Genomic DNA, 21,642 nt, shown 5'->3' with positions numbered 1-21,642 from the left:
CTCCACACCCCAACCGTGATCCAAGGGAGCCAGGAGAAAGAGAGAGGCAAAAGTTGGGTAATTGAAATGCACCCCGATGGCAGAACGAGGCATGGTTAGGCGTGCAGCGGAATTGGTGATCAAACTTCTCATTATTGGTTCTGAAACGTGTCTTTCATGCCGTTCCCCTGCTCCTTTCAGGACTTGGGAGGGCTGTGAAGAAAGGAGTTAATCGAGGCATATTAATGTGTTCAGGTGTGCTTATGCTCCAGGAGAGACAAAACGGGGGCAGCCGAGTGATTTCTCTGCGCACAACTTTGTAGCCCCGGGGCATGGAATGCACTTGTGGTCTCCCCTCTTCCGATATTTAATTTGTGCCTCCTTTGTGAGTGGCGCGCGTCATCTTTGTATCGTGTTTGCAGGCTTTAACCCTTGAATGAGGCAGTGTGGGCACACAGGGTCATTACTTTAGGCAAAAGATGGGGAAATCTGTCAATTTCAATGCCTTTGAGTTTCTCATTATTCCAATCTTAAATTCAGTTTTCCACATTTGTTTATTTTTAAAAAAAGTTATAATAATAATAATAATAACATATTATTATTATTATTATTATTATTATTATTATTATTATTATTATTATTATTTATACCCCGCCCATCTGGCCGGGTTCCCCCAGCCACTCTGGGCGGCTTCCAACAAAATATTAAAATACAGAAATCCATCAAACATTAAAAGCTTCCCTAAACAGGGCTGCCTTAAGATGCCTTCTAAAGGTCTGGTAATTGTTATTCTCTTTGACCTCTGGTGGGAGGGCATTCCACAGGGTGGGCGCCACTACCGAGAAGGCCCTCTGCCTGGTTCCCTGTAACTTGGCTTCTCGTAGTGATCGAACCGCCAGAACGCTCCTTCAGGTATACTGGACCAAGGCCGTTTAGGGCTTTAAAGGTCAGCACCAACACTCACACCATACATTTAAAGCACAATTATTCCACTTTGAATGGGCATGGCTTCCCCCAAAGAATTCTGGGGGCTGTGGTTTGTTAAGGGTACTGAGGTTGTTAGGAGATTCCTCTTCCTCTCAGTGTGTTATAATTCCTCAGAGTGGTTCAATATTTCTTCACAGGGAACTCTGGGAATTGTAGCTCTGTGACGGGGATGGGGAACTATCCTAACAACTCTCAACACCTTTAACAAACTGCAACTCCCAGAATTCTCTGGGGGAAGCCAGCAGTGTTTTAAGGTGATATCACAGTGTTCTAAATGTATTGTGTGGCTGTGGCGAAGCTCTCTGAACTGAATTGTGTTTGGGGGTTTTAATGACAATTTATCACTGCTCCATTTATTGTTATTGTTGATTTAATAACATTTTATATTGTTGTGAGTCAACATGGTTGGGCCGTTCCCCTAAAGGTGGCATAGAACTAGTTTTATACATGAATGAATGAAATAACTTGGCTCAGTATCACTGTAGTGAATGGGGAGCTTCTCTCGTGCTATTTCCGTTAATTACACCGCTCAAAGGAAACTCTCCAGTGAGATGTCCCTCAAGGGTCAGATCCTGCTGGCTACTACTCTGCCAACCCAAGCAGTGCTCATAATCTGCCTTCTGGCTCATCTTTCCTTTTGGTAGGATTTTGGTAAACCTCTGTATCTTGGTATCTGAAGAAGTGTGCATGCACACGAAAGCTTATACCCAGAACAAACTTAGTTGGTCTCTAAGGTGCTACTGGACCATTTTTTAATTTTTTAAAAAAAATTATTTTGACTGCATGAGACCAACACGGCTACCTACCTACCTGACTCTGTATCTTATTTGTACTTTACCGGACTTAAAATAGTTTTTGGGGCCCCTTTTCTTTTTAGTTTATGCCGTATAAAACAGATGATGGGCTCCTAAATTGAAATAAAGCACGCTCCCTGCTTTTCTTTTTTCTTTTCTTTTCTTTTTCACTATAGGTAATTTATTAGCAACTTGAGTTATGTACATGTTAGCAGCTTGAGATGCAGGAAGTTCCATTCCCCCTGCTGTGTTTCAAGTTGCATTCTTACGTTCATGTGTGAGAGAGGGTAGAGCAGTGATGGCGAAACTATGACACACATGTCAGACGTGACACGCAGAGCCCTCACTGCTGGCACGCGCCCCATCGGCCCATTCGCTGCTGTTGTTGTTGTTGCTTTCCCCCCATTTGTTCTCCCGCTCCTCCTACAGCTTGTCTCCGCTGTTAAAACCCGGATCCTTGTTGTTGTTGCTGCTGCTGGTAGCCAGAGATTGTTTTTTTAACCCTTTCTGTGCTGTTTTTTCTGGCGCTTTGGCAGACTATGTCAGTGCAGCGTGTTACTTCTAGCGAAGGTATTATTTGTCATTTATTTCTGTTCTCTTCCCCCCCCCCAAAAAAAACACAAAGCGCAGCAGCTTTGGACCCCCCCCCCCCAAGAAAAGAAAAGCAACTTTTGCACTTTGTGATAAATAAGGGGTTTTGGGTTTGGTTAAATAATTAGTTTTTGGTTTATTAAATACAGTTATATATTACAATTATACATTTTTGTTATTTAAACTATAAATATCGCATAATTATGTGTTTTTTCTCGAAGTGACACACCACCCGAGTTATGCTCGGTTTTTTGGCGAATTTTGACACACCAAGCTCAAAAGGTTGCCCATCACTGGGGTAGAGATTTCTTTTCCCTAATATTCGCTTCAGCTTAACCACGGCTTCCATTTCCAGGTAGGCTGGAAGCTGGTTTGAGGGAATATTTCTCAGAGGACCTGTGGATTGTGGCAGACCTCATATGACCTCACACCAGTGATGAGAAATATCCCGGGGGGGGGGGGCAGAGTGAAGAGAATTGTGTGCACAGCCTTGTTCACCATGAAGCAGACTGCTTCAGGTGGAAAAGTATAGGGGGACAGATGAAGGCAGAAACTGATATCGGAATAATGCAGTGAGGTGTCGCTGTTTTTTTAAGCATTGGCTCTAAGCATTGGAGGAGGCCACTGTTTGGATTCTGCTGCAGGAAGTAAAATATCTTTGTCCTACGCTATATTGGCAGCAAGGAATCTGCATGGCTGGAGCATTTTTTTTCCTGTTTTGTGCAACAATATGACACATGCAGAAGCCGGTTTTTGCATCAGATATCTTGCCAGCTGCTTTGTATGCCCTTTGTATGACTCTTGAGTGTTTCAGAATCCAAACGCACTTGCACTGGGGGTGGAAACTCCACCGCCTAGAGAGCCCTCGTGGGGGATGGGTGTCCTTGTGTTGATTTTCTGTTCTGCCGGAGAGCAACGCGTTTGTACAGCAGCCCCCCGTACGTCTCCTTAAAATGGCCTTTTCTTTCAAGAGCCACAAGCGCTGTTTTGTGACTTGAGCTTGGCACCCTCTTTGTACGTGATGGATTCAAGCGGCGGCTTGCAGTCGGAGAATAACGTAATGACACGTTTTCACTGTTGTTTGTTCACGGCATTAACATGGTATTTTGTTGGCGGTGGCACTTAATCAGTTTGGAAGTGTTAGTTGTGCTCTATTTCCCTCTCCATTGACTGTTGCTTGTTATTCCTTTTCTGCTTGCAAATGACATTATTTGAAAAAAAAAAAGAGAGAGAAAATGTTCCCGCTGACGGAAGTCTCCTTTTCCCCTTTCTCTCTCTCCAGTAACGGCACAGCTAACAAGATGAATGGAGCTTTGGATCACTCAGATCAGCCAGACCCAGATGCCATTAAGATGTTTGTCGGACAGATCCCCCGTTCGTGGTCAGAAAAGGAGCTAAAGGAACTTTTTGAGCCTTACGGAGCTGTCTACCAGATCAACGTCCTCCGAGATCGGAGCCAGAATCCTCCCCAAAGCAAAGGTATGGCAATAACAACACAGTGGGATGAGAATAAGGTTGTTGTTCTTGTTGGGGCAGGGGAGAGTGGGGTCCTTCTACAACCAAAACCCTCATTGCTTTCATCCAATGTTTCTAATGATGGTTGCGTCTAGGGAGGGGGAGTAGCGTTTGGGTGCTTGCTCTCATATGGAATCGTCTGGCGGGTTGTGTGAGAATCATGAATACGGGTTTGAATTTTATTTGCAACTTTTAGATTTCTGTTGCGTCCTCAAGCAGGGGAAGGGATGGGGTCAGGGCTGTGCCACAACAACAACAACAACAACAACAACAACAACAACAACAAGGATACTGCTTCTTTCTGAAAACGCAGAGATGTTCTGCTGAACCCTGATGAAGACTAGCACATTTATAATGGGAGGAGTGAAATGTAGTTGTGGCATGGAATGCTGCTGTTCAGGATTCAGGGTGCTCTGTTGTGTTTCCAATCTCCCTTCCTCCACTTCCCACAGTTCCCACCCACCCTCCAGTCAGCATTTCATAGTTATTGAACACACTTTTGTTTCCGCAATCCCCTCCCATTACATTTTCCTCCCTCTAAACTTTCATTGCACTTCTGCAAACACGGGGGGGGGGGGGTCCCAGAACCTGTTGCTACCTCTCTCTTGTATATGGCTGGTGCCCTTTTGGCTGCATACGTAGGGATGGGGAGAAATTCAATTCAGTGCAATTAAAGTCTTCCCTAATCGGTGCTCTCAGAAACAAGATGCATATAGAAACCCAGCTCTTCTTCGAATTTTGCAAGGCAGTTCTCCAGCCCAGTCAAGGGCACATAAATGCAGGTGTTGGGGTGAAGTCTGCGTATAAAAATGTATATTAGTGAACATAAAATTCAAACATGCATTACGGTAGGCAAGACCGGTTTGCAAGAATGTCCATATTGGGCAAAACTGCACACAAAAATGTGCAGAAGGTCCCAGGTTCAATCCCCAGTGGCGTCTCCAAGTAGGTCTGGGAACGACTCCTTGCCTGAAACCCTGCTGGTCAATGTAAACATCACTGAGCTAGAACAGGGAGATGGGATAGCTCAGTTAGCATGTGGTGCTAATGATGCCAAGGTTGCCGGTTCGATCCCTGTTGTGGACTCCTGCATTGTAGGGAGTTGAATTAGATCATGGGTCGGCAAATTAAGGCCCAGGGGCTGGATCCGGCCCAATCGCCTTCTAAACCCAGCCCGTGGATGGTCCGGGAATCAGCGTGTTTTTACATGAGTAGAAAATGTCCTTTTATTTAAAATGCATCTCTGGGTTATTTGTGGGGCATAGGAATTCGTTCATATTTTTTTCAAAATATAGTCCGGGCCCCCACAAGGTCTGAGGGACAGTGGACCGGCCCCTTGCTGAAAAAAGTTTGCTGACCCCTGAACTAGATTATCCTCAGGGCCCCTTCCAATTCAGTGGTTCAGTGCTTCTTGATCAGGCATGTCCAAAGTCCATTTCAGGGGCCTAATCCGGCCCGCCGGTTGATTTAATCCAGCCCCTATGGCAGTATATGTCCCGGGGTAAAATCCTTAAAAAAAAAAGCTCAGCAACTTCAATCCTTAAAAACGTTCAACAACTTCAGTCCTAAAGAAAGCTCAACAACTTCATCAAATCTGGTCCTCTTTGAAAAAAGTTTGGACACCCCTGTTCTAGATGGACCAATTATATAGCTCAGCACAAGGCCTCTTCCTATGTTCCTTTGAAGGTGGCAGGGACAGAGATGTGATGGAGGGGAAGGGGCCAGCAAATATGGCTCCACCAATCCCTTATGAATTCTGAAATATACGAGACTTCAAACTCTTGCAAAGCGTTTCAGTGCTTTTCCACTGCTGGAAGGGTTGGTTATGGAGTGGAGGCATGCAATCTGCAGAGGTGATTGCTCAATCTTTGAGGATGCACAACTTATCTGTCACATCAATTTTATTTTGTTTTTTAAGTGCAGCTTGTGACCCATGTCCTGGCTATTTTTCTGATAACAGTTGTTTTTCCCCCTGATAAAACTTTGGGACAAAGTCAAAGATGGATAACTTTCCAGTGCTGTGTGTAGGCTTAAAGTCTTGGTGAGGGTATTGTGGCTAATGATGGTTTGTGCTAACTGCTGCTTAGAACTCAGGCGGTGATTTGAAGAGCCAAACATGGGGCAGGCACACCCTTTATTTAGAGAAGCCTGTCTGCTTTTGTTTTCCACCCTCTCAGCTTCAGGACTTCCAAAGTTTGTTTCTGTCTCCGGTTGGGGAAACTGATGGAGGCAAAGCAATGGCTGTTACTATAGTTTTTCAGTTGAGACAACATGCTGAATTTCAAGTAGCTCAAAATATGGTTGGCAAACCCACTTCAAAGTAGGGGTTCTGATAGTAGCTTGCTAGCCAATCGCAAACCATCAGTTGTCCATCCAGGCACCATGCCAAACCATAGTTTGCGGTAACCCTTGTTTATAAGTGGAGTCATGGTTTGATTTTCTGACAGGCAAACCGTAGTTCAGGCCTGTTTGTCTGTTTTGTTTTACGTTTGCTCAGCCCACCTGCTTCTATGGCCCAACAACCTCTAGCCGCAGACCAATGGCACTAACTGGCTCGTCAATTTGGACACTGCGCCAAACTGCAGCTGGCGCATGAAACGTGCATTTTAAGGATATCCCAAGGTTTTGTGACTTTTGCTGTGCAAACCAGCTCAGCTACATTCATCGAACCATACCTTTTATTATTCTGATTTGCTGACCTGTTGCAAATCATGCTTTGTGAATTTTGACTTTCTGCCAGTTCGCGGCTGAGCTGCCTTAACCACAGTTAAACAGTGGTGTCTGTCTGGATTTGTTTACATCAAAGACCTTTGGGCGGAGGGCTCTGCGATTGGGCAGTTGGCAAAGGAGTATGTTCTAATTGGCATCCTTACCTTCAAGCATCTTCCCAGTGCCAGTGATTCAGAATGTTTGATTATTTTTTTGCTGGCTCTGTTCCACTTGACTATCTATGTATACCCAAGCTGAGCATCTCCTGACAGGGGCAAGGAGACGATCTCTTTGAGCTGTTTTTGAGGCTGCTGTCTGAGTTTCTTACAGTCCCTGTCAAAAACAACCGACAGCTCCTGCTTTCTCCTCTGCTGTCATTACCAACTGCCTTCTCTACCCTCTAACTACAAATGTCCTACTTCACTTGTTTTCCTGCCTTCTCTGTGCTGCTGCCAATTCTGTGTGGCAGGAGCTGAAGGCGGAAGCAGAGAGCAGCGTTTTCCTAGGCACTTATCCTCCAGCTCTCTGGAAATTGGGCCGGAAAAAAAAGCATCCATTCTACAAGCCCGAACTTCTGTAATTGGAACAAGTTTTGCAAACTGGAAAAACTGTCCAAATTAAAACTTTTTCAAAATTTGGGTCTGCAGCAAAGTTTGCAATTTTGTGAAGTTTGGGTTTGTTGTGCGTGTGCGTATATATATTTTTTGAGGGGGGGGAGATTTTTTATTTTTGTATCTTGTTTCTTTGCTGAGTTGAGAGAGAGAGAGATTTATTCATGAGCTCATAACTAAATTATCATATGCTGCAAAGTTCACTTATGTGATTTGCTGCCCAGAGGTATATCGATGGCCACCAGCTTGGAAAGATTTAAGCAGGGGTCAGCAAACTTTTCCAGCAGGGGGTCAGTCCACTGCCCCTCAGACCTTGTGGGGGGCCAGACTATATTTTGGGGGGGGGGGGGTGAACGAATTTCTATACCCCACAAATAACCCAGAGATTCATTTTCAATAAAAGGACACATTCTACTCATGTAAAAACACGCTGATTCCCGGATCATCCATGGGCCGGATTTAGAAGGCGATTGGGCCAGATCCAGCCCCCGGGCCTTAGTTTGCCTACCCATGGCCTTAAGAGACATTTAGACAGATTCATGGAGGATTAAGCCTTTCAGTGTCTCCTAGTCATGATTATTTTAGCTTGCAGGCAGGGGTGGCTGGTGCCCACTGGGTTGAGCGGAAGGCAAGGAGGCCAACTCTAGTTTTGCCCTCACCCTTTCCCCTGGTGATTTATACAAGGCCAACGCTAAGATTAAAGAGGAGGAAACAGACAGGTACTGGACTGGTGGCAAGAAAAAGGGCTGCCGGATACTGGAATACATTTGTGCATGCTATATTTTTCGGTCACTCCCTATAGCAACATGGAAATGTGGTGTTCTCAAATGTGGCTTGGCAATACTGGAATTAAATTCTTTTCTTGTCTCAATGTCCAGTTTGTGGATTCTGGCCCAGCTTCTCCCTGGCATAATTGCCAGGGTGCAGTCTTGGTTGTGGACTTATTAAAACCAAATGCACATATTTGCACAATTGAGGATGTGCAAAACAAACCGAGGCCTGTCTAGTGACAGTTTTCCCTTTATTGCCTTCGCCTTTCTTAATGCTTAGTTAGCCACATCTCTGGCACCTGTCTGTGTGGACACAGAAAGGAGAAAAGACAAGATGGTACGATTTCTCTTCCTCCTCCTCCCCCACCTTTCTTTCCCTGGATCGACTTTAACTAGGATCCGATCATTTGAGATCTCTTCACTGTTGAACCTTTCTGTTTGCTGGCTCTTGTTCTTTGGAGTTAACAAGACAATCCCTCTTTTCTGCCTGGAGGAGCTGAAGGCTCAGAGATGCTGCCTTCTTCACACAATGTTTATGAAAGAATAGATTTTCTGTTTCCCCAGAGGTAGTGATCACCTTGGATGGCTGTAAAAGAGAACCAGACAGGTTCACGGAGGACAAGGCTATCAATGGCAGCTAGACACAATGGCTGTGTTCCACCTCTGTCTGTCAGAGACCATATGCCTCTGAAGTGGGAGAGCACTGTTGGAGTCAGGCCCTGCTTGTGGGCTCAGGTGCATCTGAATGACCACTGTGAGAATGGGATGTTGGACTAGGTGGGCTCTTCCTGTGCTCCTTTGATCCCCCCCTACATCCCACCTCGGTAACTTAGATCTGTGGGTGAAGATCTGTTGACGGTGCCTCACACCCTCGCAGTAAAAGATGCTGTGACTTGAGCATGTTCTTTTAGCATTGTTCCACCCGTTCTTTGGAATTCTCATCCCACAGGAGCGAAGCAAGCGCGAGCACGGTTGTTCTTTTGACGTTTGTTGCAAACTTGTTTTCCGGGCCTTCCTGAATTAGTTCCCCTTTATTTCTGCAGCACTTCATTCTTGCTGGCATTGTTGTTTTTCATGAGTTGCGCTATATTCTACGTTTTGTAAACCGCTCAGCTATTATTTGGATAGGCACACACTTGTTTGCATGCCTGGCTGTTAACCTAGGAACATAGGAAGGTACCTTACAGTGTGTCAGACATGTGGGCCTTGGTCTAATTTCATGTGGGTGGTGAGAAATGGGGGGGGGGGCGAGAGCATACTAGTGTGGGGTAATTGTTAGAGCGCTAAACCAGGACCTGAGAAACCAGGGTCCAAACCAGGGTCCAAACAAACTTTACTGGGTGGGCTTGGACCCAGTCACTGCCTCTCAGCCTAACCTACCTCACAGGGTTGTTGTGAGGATAAAATTGGGGCGGAGAGAAGCATGCACATGTGTCAGGGGACCACCAGGCGTCAGCGGAGAGTCCAGGAAGTGGGGACAAGGGCTCTCCGATGCAGTAGGAGCCCGGGACGGCAGTGTTTCGGAGCCGTCCACAGGAGATGGTGCTGACCCTCAGGAAGCAGTGCAGAGGCTCCGATGCTGAGATGGGAAGGTTCCCAGAGAGAATCGCTGGAGGGTCGCACCAGAGCACTCAGGAGGGGGAGGTGCCAGAGGAGACAGCACCAGCCCCCCTGCCAGCTGGGCAGTTCCAGTGGGGAGGGTTCTCCACCAGCCCCATCGCCCCAACAGTGGAGAGGTGAAAAGAGGTGTGCAGAGAGGAGATTCCAAACACCCAGTGTGTTCTGCTGGCGTGTCAGGAGTATGGGCAGGAGTCAGGCTCTGGGGCCTGTAGTGCTTTGCAGGACTGCGGCCTGCCTCAGCTTGTGCTGGGGAAGCAAGGCGTGGCCACATAGGTGAAGACATCAGCTTGTGCTGGAGAGGCAAGGAGTAGTCACCCAGGTTAGGCCACTTGAGATCTCACTGCACCTGGTGGCAGGAGCTGAGAGGGATAAAAGCCCAGCATTTCCCTTCAGCTCTTTGCCACAGCAACGCTATCCCTGCCTGGTTGCATCTGGCCTCCTGTTCCTTGGACCCTTGCCTTGTTGCTGCCGTGCTTCTTGGACCCTTGCCTCGCCTTCGCCTTGCTCCTGCCCCGTGGACCGTCGCCTTGCTCCTTGCTCCTTGGACCCTTGCTTCGCCTTCGCCTTGCTCTTGCCCCGTGGACCTTCGCCTTGCTTCTTGTTCCTGGACCCTCGCTTTGCCTTCGCCTTGCTTCGTGCCCCGTGGACCTTCGCCTCTGCCTTCGACCCTGCTTCTTCACCACCAACTTGCCTCTGGTCCTGACGCCCGCCGACCGGACCGTGACATGGCGGAAGTCACGAAGGGCGGTGCTTCCGGATTCTGATTCAGGATAGAACGGCCATGCTTTTTGTTCCTCTGTCTTGTACATATGTATATAATAAAACTCTGTAAAAACCAGCCACAGAGTTTGGAGCGGATTACTCATGAGGAAGCAACCAGCACCATTACAACATGTCTTTCAGTTCCTTGGCAAAAAAGGCGGGATGTAAATGCAATAAACAAATAATAGAAGTGAGTGGCAGCACTAAAGAGAGAAAAAGAAAGACCTGCATTCTGCTCTGGTTCCTGCTCACTGCTGGCGTGCAGCCTCCACCAGATTACCCTACAGGGAAGGCAACCCTTGACAGGAAAAAGGTTCCCCACTAACTGACAGTTTCCAGGAGATGTTCTTCACATTAAATCTCCCATTCTGCTATTGTCTCCTGACTTCCAGCTCTGCAGAAACTTCACTCAGGCTCTTGGGGGCAGTATGGACTGGGCTGTCTTGGTAGCAAGTGTGGCATGGCAGGATGCTGGGAAGCCAGTGAGCCCATGAAAGAGGAAATCCAAGGCGGTACGGCATCAGGACATGTCTTGAAATGGCAACCCAGACTTTGAACGAGCTCTGCAGGCTTCTTCTCTCCTGGATCATTCACCCTACATCTTACAAGCCTCTCCTTCACCGCAGCAGCTGAAAGGAGTCCTCCTGTGTGTCCCATTAGCTTGAATTGAAGTATTTTTGCCTACCTGGGTGGTAGACCGGGTCGCCTTTCTGCTGGCATTTAAGCATTAGAGAAGCGGGTTTCAGCAGCAACATCTGCTCATGCTGTTTTCTTCCCTTACAAAAGCAATATAGAGTATTGCATAAATGTACGCCACTTTACACACACACACACACAGAGAGAGAGAGAGAGAGAGAGAGAGAGAGAGAGAGAGAGAGAGAGAGAGAGAGAGAGAGAGAGAGAGAGAGAGAGAGAGAAGGTTTTTTTTTTGTATGGTATAAGTGTGGAACACTTGCAAAGAAGATTTTGCAAATCATGGCAGGTGCATGGAACTGTAGGCATAACAGATGCAGAGCTTCAATGCAGATATCCACATAGCATTTGCAGAGAAGTGGAAAGATCCTGCACCTTCCCATTTTTTTGGAGTTAGGAGTTTTTGGATCATCGTTTCCACTGCCCAAGGTTTCCAAGATTGTGATGTTATCTTAGGTTGCCCATTGCTTCCCCCTGGCCTGATTCAGCAATAAACAGCTTTTGGGTCAGGCTGGAAAACGGGTAGTGCCTATTGTGTTGGCTAGATCAGGGGGCGATCCATACATTTGGAGCACATCCAGTTGCACATTTATAATAATAATAATTTAATACTTATACCCTGCCCATCTAGCTGAGTCTCCCCAGCCACTCTGGGCGGCTCCCAGTCGAATATTAAAAACAATACAGCATTAAATATTTAGAACAGGTGACTTGACCGAGAGAATTCTGCTCCACTGTCTGCCCACCTACCTGCTGGATGTCTCCCTGCATCCCAGTCTGGGGGTCCCCATAAATCCTTCTTTTCCATTCCACCAGCTCTCTCAGACCCCACCGTCATGGCACTCCCTGACTGTGGAAGTTGAAGCTGGGTAGAGAAAGAGAAGACTCAAGTAAGAGAGGTTACAGGTCAGGCTGCTGATTGGAACAGCGCAGGGACTGGCATTGGCGATCGATACTCTTTCGCTGCCTCGGTAAATGACTTTTGTAAGAAAAGTACCACTAATGTGTGATGCAGGTTTATGGATGGAACAAGGTGCGCCGCGGAGGGGAAGAACCTGTGAGACGCAGAGGGAAGGGCTGGCCTTGGTACCAGATGGAAGTGACCTTTGAGGGGCAGGAGGAGAGAGAGAAAATTGAGGTCTCCAGTTAAAATGATGCCTTTAGGTTGTTCTGCAGATTAAGGCACCAGTGATTTCATGAAAAGACAGAGCCCCAGAAGAGGCTACAATAACATACCATGTGATCCGAAATACATTCGGAATGAGGGGTTTTGATATGAGGAAGTAGAGTGGATGGTAGCACACTTCCCCCCCCCCTAATCACAGTCTCATCCTTTCGTTCCCAGCATTTGGATCCATTGTCTAGGAAATGTGGGGTGAGGCAGAAGTCACATAAAAGGTCCATAGGAGAGCAAAGCATGAACCCTCTTAAGACCGGGTGAGCTTAAGCTGTGGCAAAAGATTCAAGCATGCTTGATATATATAAGGCTTGTAGCACTAGCTAATGAGCAGCCCTCTGGATGGGAGAATATACAGGCTTCTGCTTGCATTGAAATTGGGAGAAGGAGGGTGTGATTGAAGTTTTGCAGCAGCCAGAAACATTAAGTCTGTGTGGCTCCTTCAATTATTATTTTCTCAGAAAGCTTGCTCTCGCGATAGTGAGACAGCAGCTTCTTGTATGATTCCCTGCAAAGAAACAGGGAATGGAAAAGCCATCCATTTAGGGCCAAACCTCTGGATGTAGCAGGCCTGTGTCAGCGCTAAGCAACCTCCAGCAGTTACTAAGGCCCAGGAAAGTCGATTGGTGCTTGTTTGGGACTCCTCTGTGCAAACAAAAAAAGGGTTCACCCTCATAGAAAGCTAGAGCCCCCTGCCCCCGCCAGCGACTGGTGTTTAATAGTGAGAGCTGTCACCATGCAGCCAGTGGCGTCGCAACAGGGGGGGCGGTCGGGGCGGTGCGCTCCTGGTGGCACATCTCCGGGGGTGACAAGGCGGCACGCCACCACGGCGGTGCGAGCAACCATCGTGCCGCCGCAGCCGCAAGTAGAGGATCCTCCGTTCACGGCTGCAGCTGCGAGCAGAGGATCCCGCCCCTCCCAGCTTCCCTCCCTTCCCAGCTCGCCATAAGCGGCTCCTGCTTTGCTGCTTTAAGCGAGCCAGGGAGAGGTGGACAGGAGCCACAGCTCCCCCTCCTTCCCTTCCCGGTTTGCTGTAAAGCAGCAAAGCAGGAGCCGCTTATGGTGAGGACCACACACCCCAGCCTCCCTCCCACCCTGGCTCGCTGTAAGCGGCTCCCGCTTTGGCGCTTTACAGCGAGCCAGGGAAGGAGGGAGAGGGACGGATGGGAGCCGTGGTTCCCAAGACGACACAGCTTTGCCAGCACCCCAGCAAAGCTGTGGGGGGGGTGACAAAAAAATTCCGCACCGGGTACCATCTGGGCTTGCTACGCCTTTGCATGCTGCAGTGGCCACACCCCAGGAGTGGCTTTGACTGGCTAGCTAAACCAGGTGAGAGTAGGTGATGGGTCTCAAACCCTCAGTGAGTTAGGGGCGTGCCTTCCATGGAAAGACAGGCCACAGCAGATGGAGCGGACAAGACCAACAGTGGGTCCAGCTGTCAAGGTGGTGGTTTATGCACGTGTTGTAGAGGGAAGTGGGGGGGGCAGATGGGGCCTGTCAACCGGGGAAGGGAGCCCATCCTGGAGAAGGAAAAGTCTGATTGATCCTAAACCTCCATCGACTTGCAGGATATGTTCGGGAGAAGAAAAGGCTAAGGAGTAAAACCCTACACAAATGTGGAGAGGAGACCCTTAGACACTGGGAGTGGTGTCTTGTCCTCCTCCTTACAGCAACTCCTGCAGCCAAGCTGGTGCCAGACATTTTGCTCTGCTTTCCTTTTCTCGGCAAGGCCGAGAGGGAGGTCTTGCCATCTGGGCAACCCAGGACTTCCATGCACACTGCCCAGGCTTGTGCCCCAGAGAGGTCACATTGGTGCTGCTATGGCAGCAATTCAGTTTCACCCCCAGAGGCACACTCCATTGGCTCTCCAGACAGATGGATGCCAACAATTCTGCCATATTTTCTTAATGTGATCATTAATGTTGGATTTGTTCTGTTGTTTAGTTCCATGATGCTTCCCCGGTGCTCAGAAGCTCATTTGCTGAAGGTGGGAAGATAGGAAGAGGCCTTGCAGTGGGTCTATCTAGCTCTGTGTGTCAACATGAGCTGGCAGTGACTTTTGCAGGGTTTCAGGCTCCCAACAGCCCTACCTGGAGATGCCAGGGATTGAACCTAGAACCTTCTGCATGCAAAGCAAAAGCTTTACCACTGAGCTATGGGAACAGACTGTGGGGTGGCAGAATGCTACGCTCCAAGACAGGGGACTACCCCTTTAAGCATTCCCACTTGTCAGAAAGGGGGCAGAGCCTGAGAGGGGCAATCTAGGAGAAGGAAAGACGTCCATTGAGCCCCAAGAATCTTGGGAGTACGTTGCATTCTTGGAGCTATCCAAGGTCCTGGAATTTTGCCTCCCTCCTCCCGTGTTCATTGTGCCCTATGGACTCCTAGTTGTCTATAGGAGCGACCTCCTAGTTGTCTATAGGAGTGACCTCCCCAGGAAACCATTTATTCACAGTCCTTTCCTCATGATGAGATGTTCCTTAAGGAACCAGATCTTTTTCTAAGAATAAAAAAGTTCTTTAAGGGGAACAAGTACATAAATTAAAGCAGAAATGTCCCCATTAGATTGTTCCTGAATTTCCCTTCACATCATTATTGCCTAATCTATGCCCAGGAGTACATAGTTTTAAGAGGGATGTGTCAGTCTTTGACACTGTAGATTAAACTCGGTGGTGCATAAATGTATGATTATTTGAAAGGAGAGAGAAAGAAAGGAGGGGAATCTTCTGTCTGGTACATTATAGCTTTCGATTTTAAGGAGCTAGTGTTTCCAAGATTGTTGCACTGTCTTACGGAAGAATAAAATTGACTATAAAGAGAGGCGTATTTATTTGTATAATAAGCTGTCCCCTTCCCAGAATTAACGCTGAATGACTTATATTTGAAAGAATAAATGAACTGTAAATTGTGCTGGAAAGTTCAGGCGGGCATGTTTCAGTTGCATTTCTTTTAATGAGCCCACCCAATTAGTGATCTCTGGGACAGATACCATAGATCCGTGATTAAATTTTTAATTACTTTTAAGCCACAAAGCAGAGATGCAAACAATTGTGCATGGTAATTTAAAACAAACATCAATCTCTCTGTGTGTGTGCGAGAGAGAGGAGGGGAGAGAAACCCACAAGAGTATAACCATTGCACCCTTTAGATGAAGGTTGGCAATGCAGAAATGAAACTCGTTGCTTGTGCAAAGGTTTCTTGGCTTCAGGAGACGGTTAGGTAAATCCATGTAGGAGAACGATCAATGCCTACTAGCCACAATCACAGTATTTTACCTCCACTGTAGGAGCAGCAGAGTATACTTCTGAAAACTGGTTTGCTGGGAACTGTGGTTGGGAACTCATAGGCATTGAGTTCGACATTGGTTGTGAAGTATGCATAGGTTTTTAGTTGGCCACTATGAGAAGAGGGAGCAAGCTTGTTTTCTCCTGCTCTGGAGGGTAGGATTCGAACCAGCGGCTTCAAGTTACAAGAAATGAGATTACTGTATTCCAAATATCAGGAAGAACTTTCTGGCCATAAGAGCTGTTTGACAGTGGAACGAACTCCCTCAGGTGGTGGTGGACTCTCCTTCCTTGGAGGTTTCTAAGCAGAGGTTGGGTGGCCATCTGTCCTGGATGCTTGAGTTGAGATTCCTGCCTTGCAGGGGGTTGGACTAGATGACCCTTGGGGGTCCCTTCCATGATTCTATGAGAACACAGAACTTGTTTCAGATGGGCCTTTGGCCTGATCCAGCAGGGCTCTGCTGACGTTCTTATGTACGCATACCCCATATGGAAACTGCTTAGGAAATTGGATTGTGCGAATACTATTGTAAAGTACTTTGCACAATAAGTGCCGTTCAGACATTTCGCTGCTGGGTTTGAGAACTGCTTTCGGGAAGCAAAAGAGGTGTCCCCCAAAGAACCCTTAAATCTGTTTACTGCCATTGGTTCCTCTGTTGCCTGCTGCTGTTTGGACATTGTTTTTTTTTCTATGGGTTGCTTCTTCTTCCAAGTGTAGGGTTTGCCTAGACTAGTGGGCACATTTCGAGAGAGTTGTTGGGGCGCCAGTCATAAAATGGCTGCCATGAAGGGGACGTGGCATAGCACAAAATCAGAGACGGCTGCCACTTATGATGGCCATCTGAAGTCTCCTGTTCCTGTTCCTCAGCATTAGGGGAAATAACCACACCACACCCATTTCACAGAAATCACTTAGAAGGCACCTGCACATTGTGCCTCATAACTCGTTTTCTAGGAGGGCTAGAAGCTTGTCGCCTTTAATGAAAGCTCAGAGTCTGAGGCATCTGCCCAGGAGCACCATTGGAAGTCTTCGTGAGCTTTGGGTTGGTGACCCCTGTCCTAATGTCACCCCAGCCAGGAGACAAGTAATGGTTGTGATGATATCACAACACCTCAGAGCCAATCGGATCTGATTATGGCAAACAAAGCAATACTTTCTGGCTTGTCCATATCAGTGAGGGCAAATGAAGTCTATTCAGAACGAGAGCAATGCTTCTTCAGAATGAGGGGAATGCTTCTTCACCTAGGGCAAATGAAGTCTATTCAGAATGAATCATAGAGTTGGAAGAGACCACGAGGGCCATCCAGTCCAACCCCCTGCTGAGCAGGAAACACCATCAAAGCATTCTTGACATATGCCTGTCAAGCCTCTGCTTAAAGACCTCCAAAGAAGGAGACTCCACCACACTCCTTGGTAGCAAATTCCACTGCCGAACAGCTCTTACTGTCAGGAAGTTCTTCCTAATGTTTAGGTGGAATCTTCTTTCTTGTAGCTTGAATCCATTGCTCCGTGTCCGCTTCTCTGGAGCAGCAGAAAACAACCTTTCTCCCTCCTCTATATGACACCCTTTTATATATTTGAACATGGCTATCATATCACCCCCTTAACCTTCTCTTCTCCAGGCTAAACATACCCAGCTCCCTAAGCCGTAATGAGGGCAATGCTTTTTTCCAGGAATTTCCCCAAAACACTAACAATGGAGGGGAGGACTATCAGTGATGATGAAAACGTTCCACCTTCTAGATCAGCCATAAATAACAGCCCAGCTCACTAGGGACTAGAATCACGTTGTTTTTGTTTCTGTGAATAAAAGCATATAAATGTTAAAGGTCAATAAATTTATCTAAGCTGTGAGATGGAACAAAGGACTAGGATCTATTCATGTATGTATACTCAATATATATATATACTGTTTCCCCTCACAGAGTGGCCACATTTTTTTCTGCTCCTCGCAGAAAGGTCTATTTTTCTATTGCATTGTCCCTCACAATTTCCTCTCCATTTAATGTCAGGATATTTAAACAAGAGCTTTCCTTTCTTCTGTTTGCAGATCATGAGATATAAAATTATTGTTGTTTCAAGCTGGACAGCATTAACCTGAGTGATTCCACCAGGGCCCTCTTGTTTCTATAGCAAAGTGTTATGCGTTTTCGCTGGTTCAATTAGATTTCCCCCCCCTCCCTTTGGTGTCAGTTCTAATTCGCTCGGCTCAAATGTGTTGGAAATGCTCCGTGGAGATATTCTCTCCCTCTCGCCTCCTCCTGCATCCCTTCTGATGGCAGCCTGAGATCTCCCATAGTTTTGCAGCTTCAAGTCCTAATGCTGCCTTTCCCCCTGTACTTGGATACTCTAAGTGCAAGCCCTAAGATGCAAAAAGATAAATTCCTCTGTGTGTGAGAAAGAGAAAGACAGAAATAGGTGGAACAGGTGAGGGATGCCCAAGTTCGTGCCCCGAGGAGGTCACTTTGGTGATGCCAACACAGCAGTTTGCTTCACCCTTGGAGACACACTCAATTTTCTCTCTAGGCCATGGGTAGGCAAACTAAGGCCCAGGGGCCAGATCCGGCCCAATCGCCTTCTAAATCTGGCCCGCGGACAGTCCGGGAATCAGCGTGTTTTTACACGAGTAGAATGTGCCCTTTTATTTAAAATGCATCTCTGAGTTATTTGTGGGGCATAGGAATTCGTTCTTTTTTTTCTTCTCCAAAATATAGTCCAGCCCCCCCCCCACAAGGTCTGAGGGACAGCGGACTGGCCCCCTTCTGAAAAAGTTTGTTGACCCCTGCTCTAGGCAGATGGATGCGAACAACAATAAGACAATAGTATCAACAGTTTTTTTTTACTTGCTCAGATTGCCTACACACGATACTTTTAAAGCACACCCAAACCACATTTCCCCATCTCAAAGAACTCTGGGCCCTGTAGTTTACCCCTCAAAGAGTTCCAATTCCTAGCAGCCCTTAACAAACTACAGTGCCCAGAATGCTTTGAGGGAGAGAAAACTGTTCTTTAAAGGTATAGTGCGTATGAAGCCTCAGACTAGGAGTTAGCCTCGTACTCCAACGGGACTGAGCAAGGGTAACATAGGGCAGTCTCTATTGTACTTACATTTGAGTTTAAAACCTTTGCAAAATATTTTCAGATTTCAAATGAGAGCGTGTTGTCACCCTGCCTCTGACAGTGGCACTTGGTTGTCTGAGCTTTGTATCTTCTACCCCTTTATCCACGAAAAAGGGATTCTAATAATGTGCAAGGAGAACTTTAATGAGAATGCCCAGCCTCATTCCTAGCTAGAGGATGAGGGAGAAATTCAATTCAGCTCACATTTAAAAATGAACTTATCAGATTAGCATGTTCCAAAACAATATGAGAACCAAAACGCAGCCATCCTTCAAAATTTACACTTACCCTTCAAAATTCACAGCTTTCCAAATTTTGCAACGCAGTTCTCCAACCAGTGTTTACAAATAGGCATGTATTACAATGGGAATGTGTATAGAAATGGAGATCTTAGTGAAAATACAGAAATGCCTGACGTTAAGAGAAGTTGCTTGCAAAATATGTGCGCGTTAGTCAAAACTGCAGACAAAAATGTGTTCATTAGGAGAAATTCATACTAAAGCACTAAAAAATTTTTCATGAGGATTTAATTGTGTGCGTGTGTGTGTGTGTGTGTGTGTGTGTTTACAGAAATGTGCAGAAATGTGGTGAACTGAAATTAAGATGGCAAAAACGAGAAACTGGGGGAATTGAAATAGAACTATCCTTCCATCCCTATCCTCAGCCCCATATATATGTCTGCCTCTGTTTTCTCCTCCTCCTTTCTCAACTATTGGGTGATGTTAAGGGCAAACCTATCAAAACTCAAAACTTATCATTGTCAGAGTGCAGCACTGAGTTTCATTTGGTTCAGCCCTGCCCCACTGACAACAAATTGCAGGGCCTGATCAGAAATGTGCTGCTATTTCCACTTCCTAGGGGAGAAACAGAGCAGACCCTTTTTCTTACTGCTGTGTTGATACTGCCGTTGTTCCACTGCTTCAAGAAATGATCGCTCCATTGTTTGGAGTCTTACCATGGCCCTGAAAAGCCTACCAAATTTCTGTCTGAAGTAGGAGGGGAGGAATGTTCGGAAGCCCTCCAACACACTCAGGTCTGCATCAGGTCTGCTGTTTTTATCTGCCCATCTGTGCCACTGTGGTTGTAGCAGGATTATGAGTCCATAAAATTCCACTCCCAAATAAGTTTGTGTTGCACATAAAAAAATAAAATAAAAAATCAGGTAGCTGGGAAACCTCATAATGTTGGCCATAAAATATGCATTTAGAGATTACGTTGCATTTATATACTTTCCTAGATGGGTTGTTTGCAATCTTCTGCATGGCCCAGGTTGCCATTTTGATTTTGCAATTTTTGAACATGCAAGGGGAAAAGAGAGCAGGGAGGATTGGCTAACAGGCTGCTGGTGTCACGATGGCTCCTAACCACAGGCGCAGAGTTGCGCCCAACATTAGGGGTGCTGACGTCACGTGCATGGTGTGTGCATGTGATGTGGCACATGCCATGCGCATGACAACCAGGGAGCTGTAGAGGCCTCAGCCCCATAGAGTTGATGGCTCTGCTCCCAACTGTGCATTGAGGAAACAGTTTCTTACAGCGGTTCCTACAGAGCGGAATATTTGAGGGACTTTCCCTAGTCAAAAGGCCAAAAGTTCACCCCCAAGCTGTGAAAGGAAAGCCCTGCTGGATCAAGCCAAAGGCCTATCTAATCCAGCATCATATTCCCACACCCAAATCCTTGTGGGAAGCCTGAAAACAATTCAGAAACACAACCTTAGATTCTTCAAATATTGCTTCCAGTGGCGGATCGGGAGGCAACCTTTTGGAACAGTGGATAAGGTACTAATTCTTGAAGGCTGTCTCGTCTTTTCATTTTTGACTTCCTTGTTTCCTTCCACCCCCACCCACTGAAATTATTAAAGTTTTTATAAAATGATACATTTTATTTATTGCTTTTCAAGCACTGTTTTCACCGAGGGGACCACATCCCTAAATAGATAACATTTCTTTCTTTCCCCTGTCTGTTGAACTAATTAAGTGCTACATTTCCTGAGGGAGGGGAGGGACAAAAACCCATCACTAAAGACAATTTTTAAAAAATAAAAAAGCCTTTGTTTTCAAATGGAAACAGTTCTTCCCTTGAAGTTCTAAAGCCAAGAAACGGTTTCTGAGCTGCCGCTGCTTCCTTCTTAGCGGAATAGAATTTGCTTTTACCTGAAAATTCTTACATTTTAATGATCTCCATTTCACTCTGAACTTGCCCCCACCCTGGCATCCGAAATTCCTATATATGCATATGTTATTATGGAGGGGGGGGCATTCTGGATTGCTCTAATATGTGTTTTAGATATCTATCTGTCAGCCAATCTAATATTTGAATGACTTAAGACAATGCATTGAACTCTTGATGTGTCTCTGTGTGCGTAATTTCAATGCATAATATATATATATATACATGATCTAGAACATGTATCTGTGTTCAATACATTGTCTTATTTAACTAGAAGAGCATGCTATCTTATTTAAATGCAAATTTGCAGACGCTTTACAGAAGGTTAAAATATATTGGAGCTGTTAATGCCATAAAAGACTGACGGGAGGCATGTGAAGTCTCTGTTATAGAACAGCAGCGTTCCTCTGCCTTACAATGTGACACATTCATACAGATTTGGAATTTTCCTGATGTAAGAACGGGTGCTGCTACCTGCAATGACATTGTATGGTGTTTCAGTATATAAAGTGATAGCGTTCAACGATTAAACTATCTCAAGGTACTCGAGGTAGTTCAAAGCATTTGCTGGTTCCGTAGATGCCATGGAAACTTCGTGTCATATCTAAAAGCTCTGCACCCAGGTTTACCATGACTGGAACATGGGCAACCACCTTACACCAGCTAGGACTGTTCTGTCAGTAACCCGGTACTGTTTGGGTTTTAGAGCTCTCCCAGGATCTCAAGCTAAGTTTCCTCTCCCAAAATTGTGACCTGGTCTTTTTAGCTGAAGGTGCCACTGATAGAACATGGGACCTTCCGAGTCCAAACTATGTGCACCACCACTGATCTATAGTTTCTCTACACCACCAGTATTTTT

General features: G+C 46.3%; 1 protein-coding gene across 11 annotated transcripts in view; it reads left to right on the top strand.

Moving 5' to 3' along the window:
* Positions 1 to 21,642, top strand: part of CELF2 (CUGBP Elav-like family member 2) — a 494,364-nt gene that overhangs the window by 317,452 nt on the left and 155,270 nt on the right. For all 11 annotated transcript variants that reach the window (XM_060279201.1, XM_060279206.1, XM_060279205.1 and 8 more), the window contains one exon: positions 3,634 to 3,830. In XM_060279201.1, the coding sequence (XP_060135184.1) occupies positions 3,634 to 3,830 (197 nt within the window). The remainder of the gene's footprint in view (positions 1 to 3,633; positions 3,831 to 21,642) is intronic.

This window comes from Zootoca vivipara, chromosome 10, assembly GCF_963506605.1.
Source record: "Zootoca vivipara chromosome 10, rZooViv1.1, whole genome shotgun sequence".
NCBI classification, from domain to species: domain Eukaryota; kingdom Metazoa; phylum Chordata; class Lepidosauria; order Squamata; family Lacertidae; genus Zootoca; species Zootoca vivipara.
The sequence above is the reverse complement of the archived record's forward strand: the minus strand, read 5'-3'. Positions and strand labels throughout refer to the sequence as shown.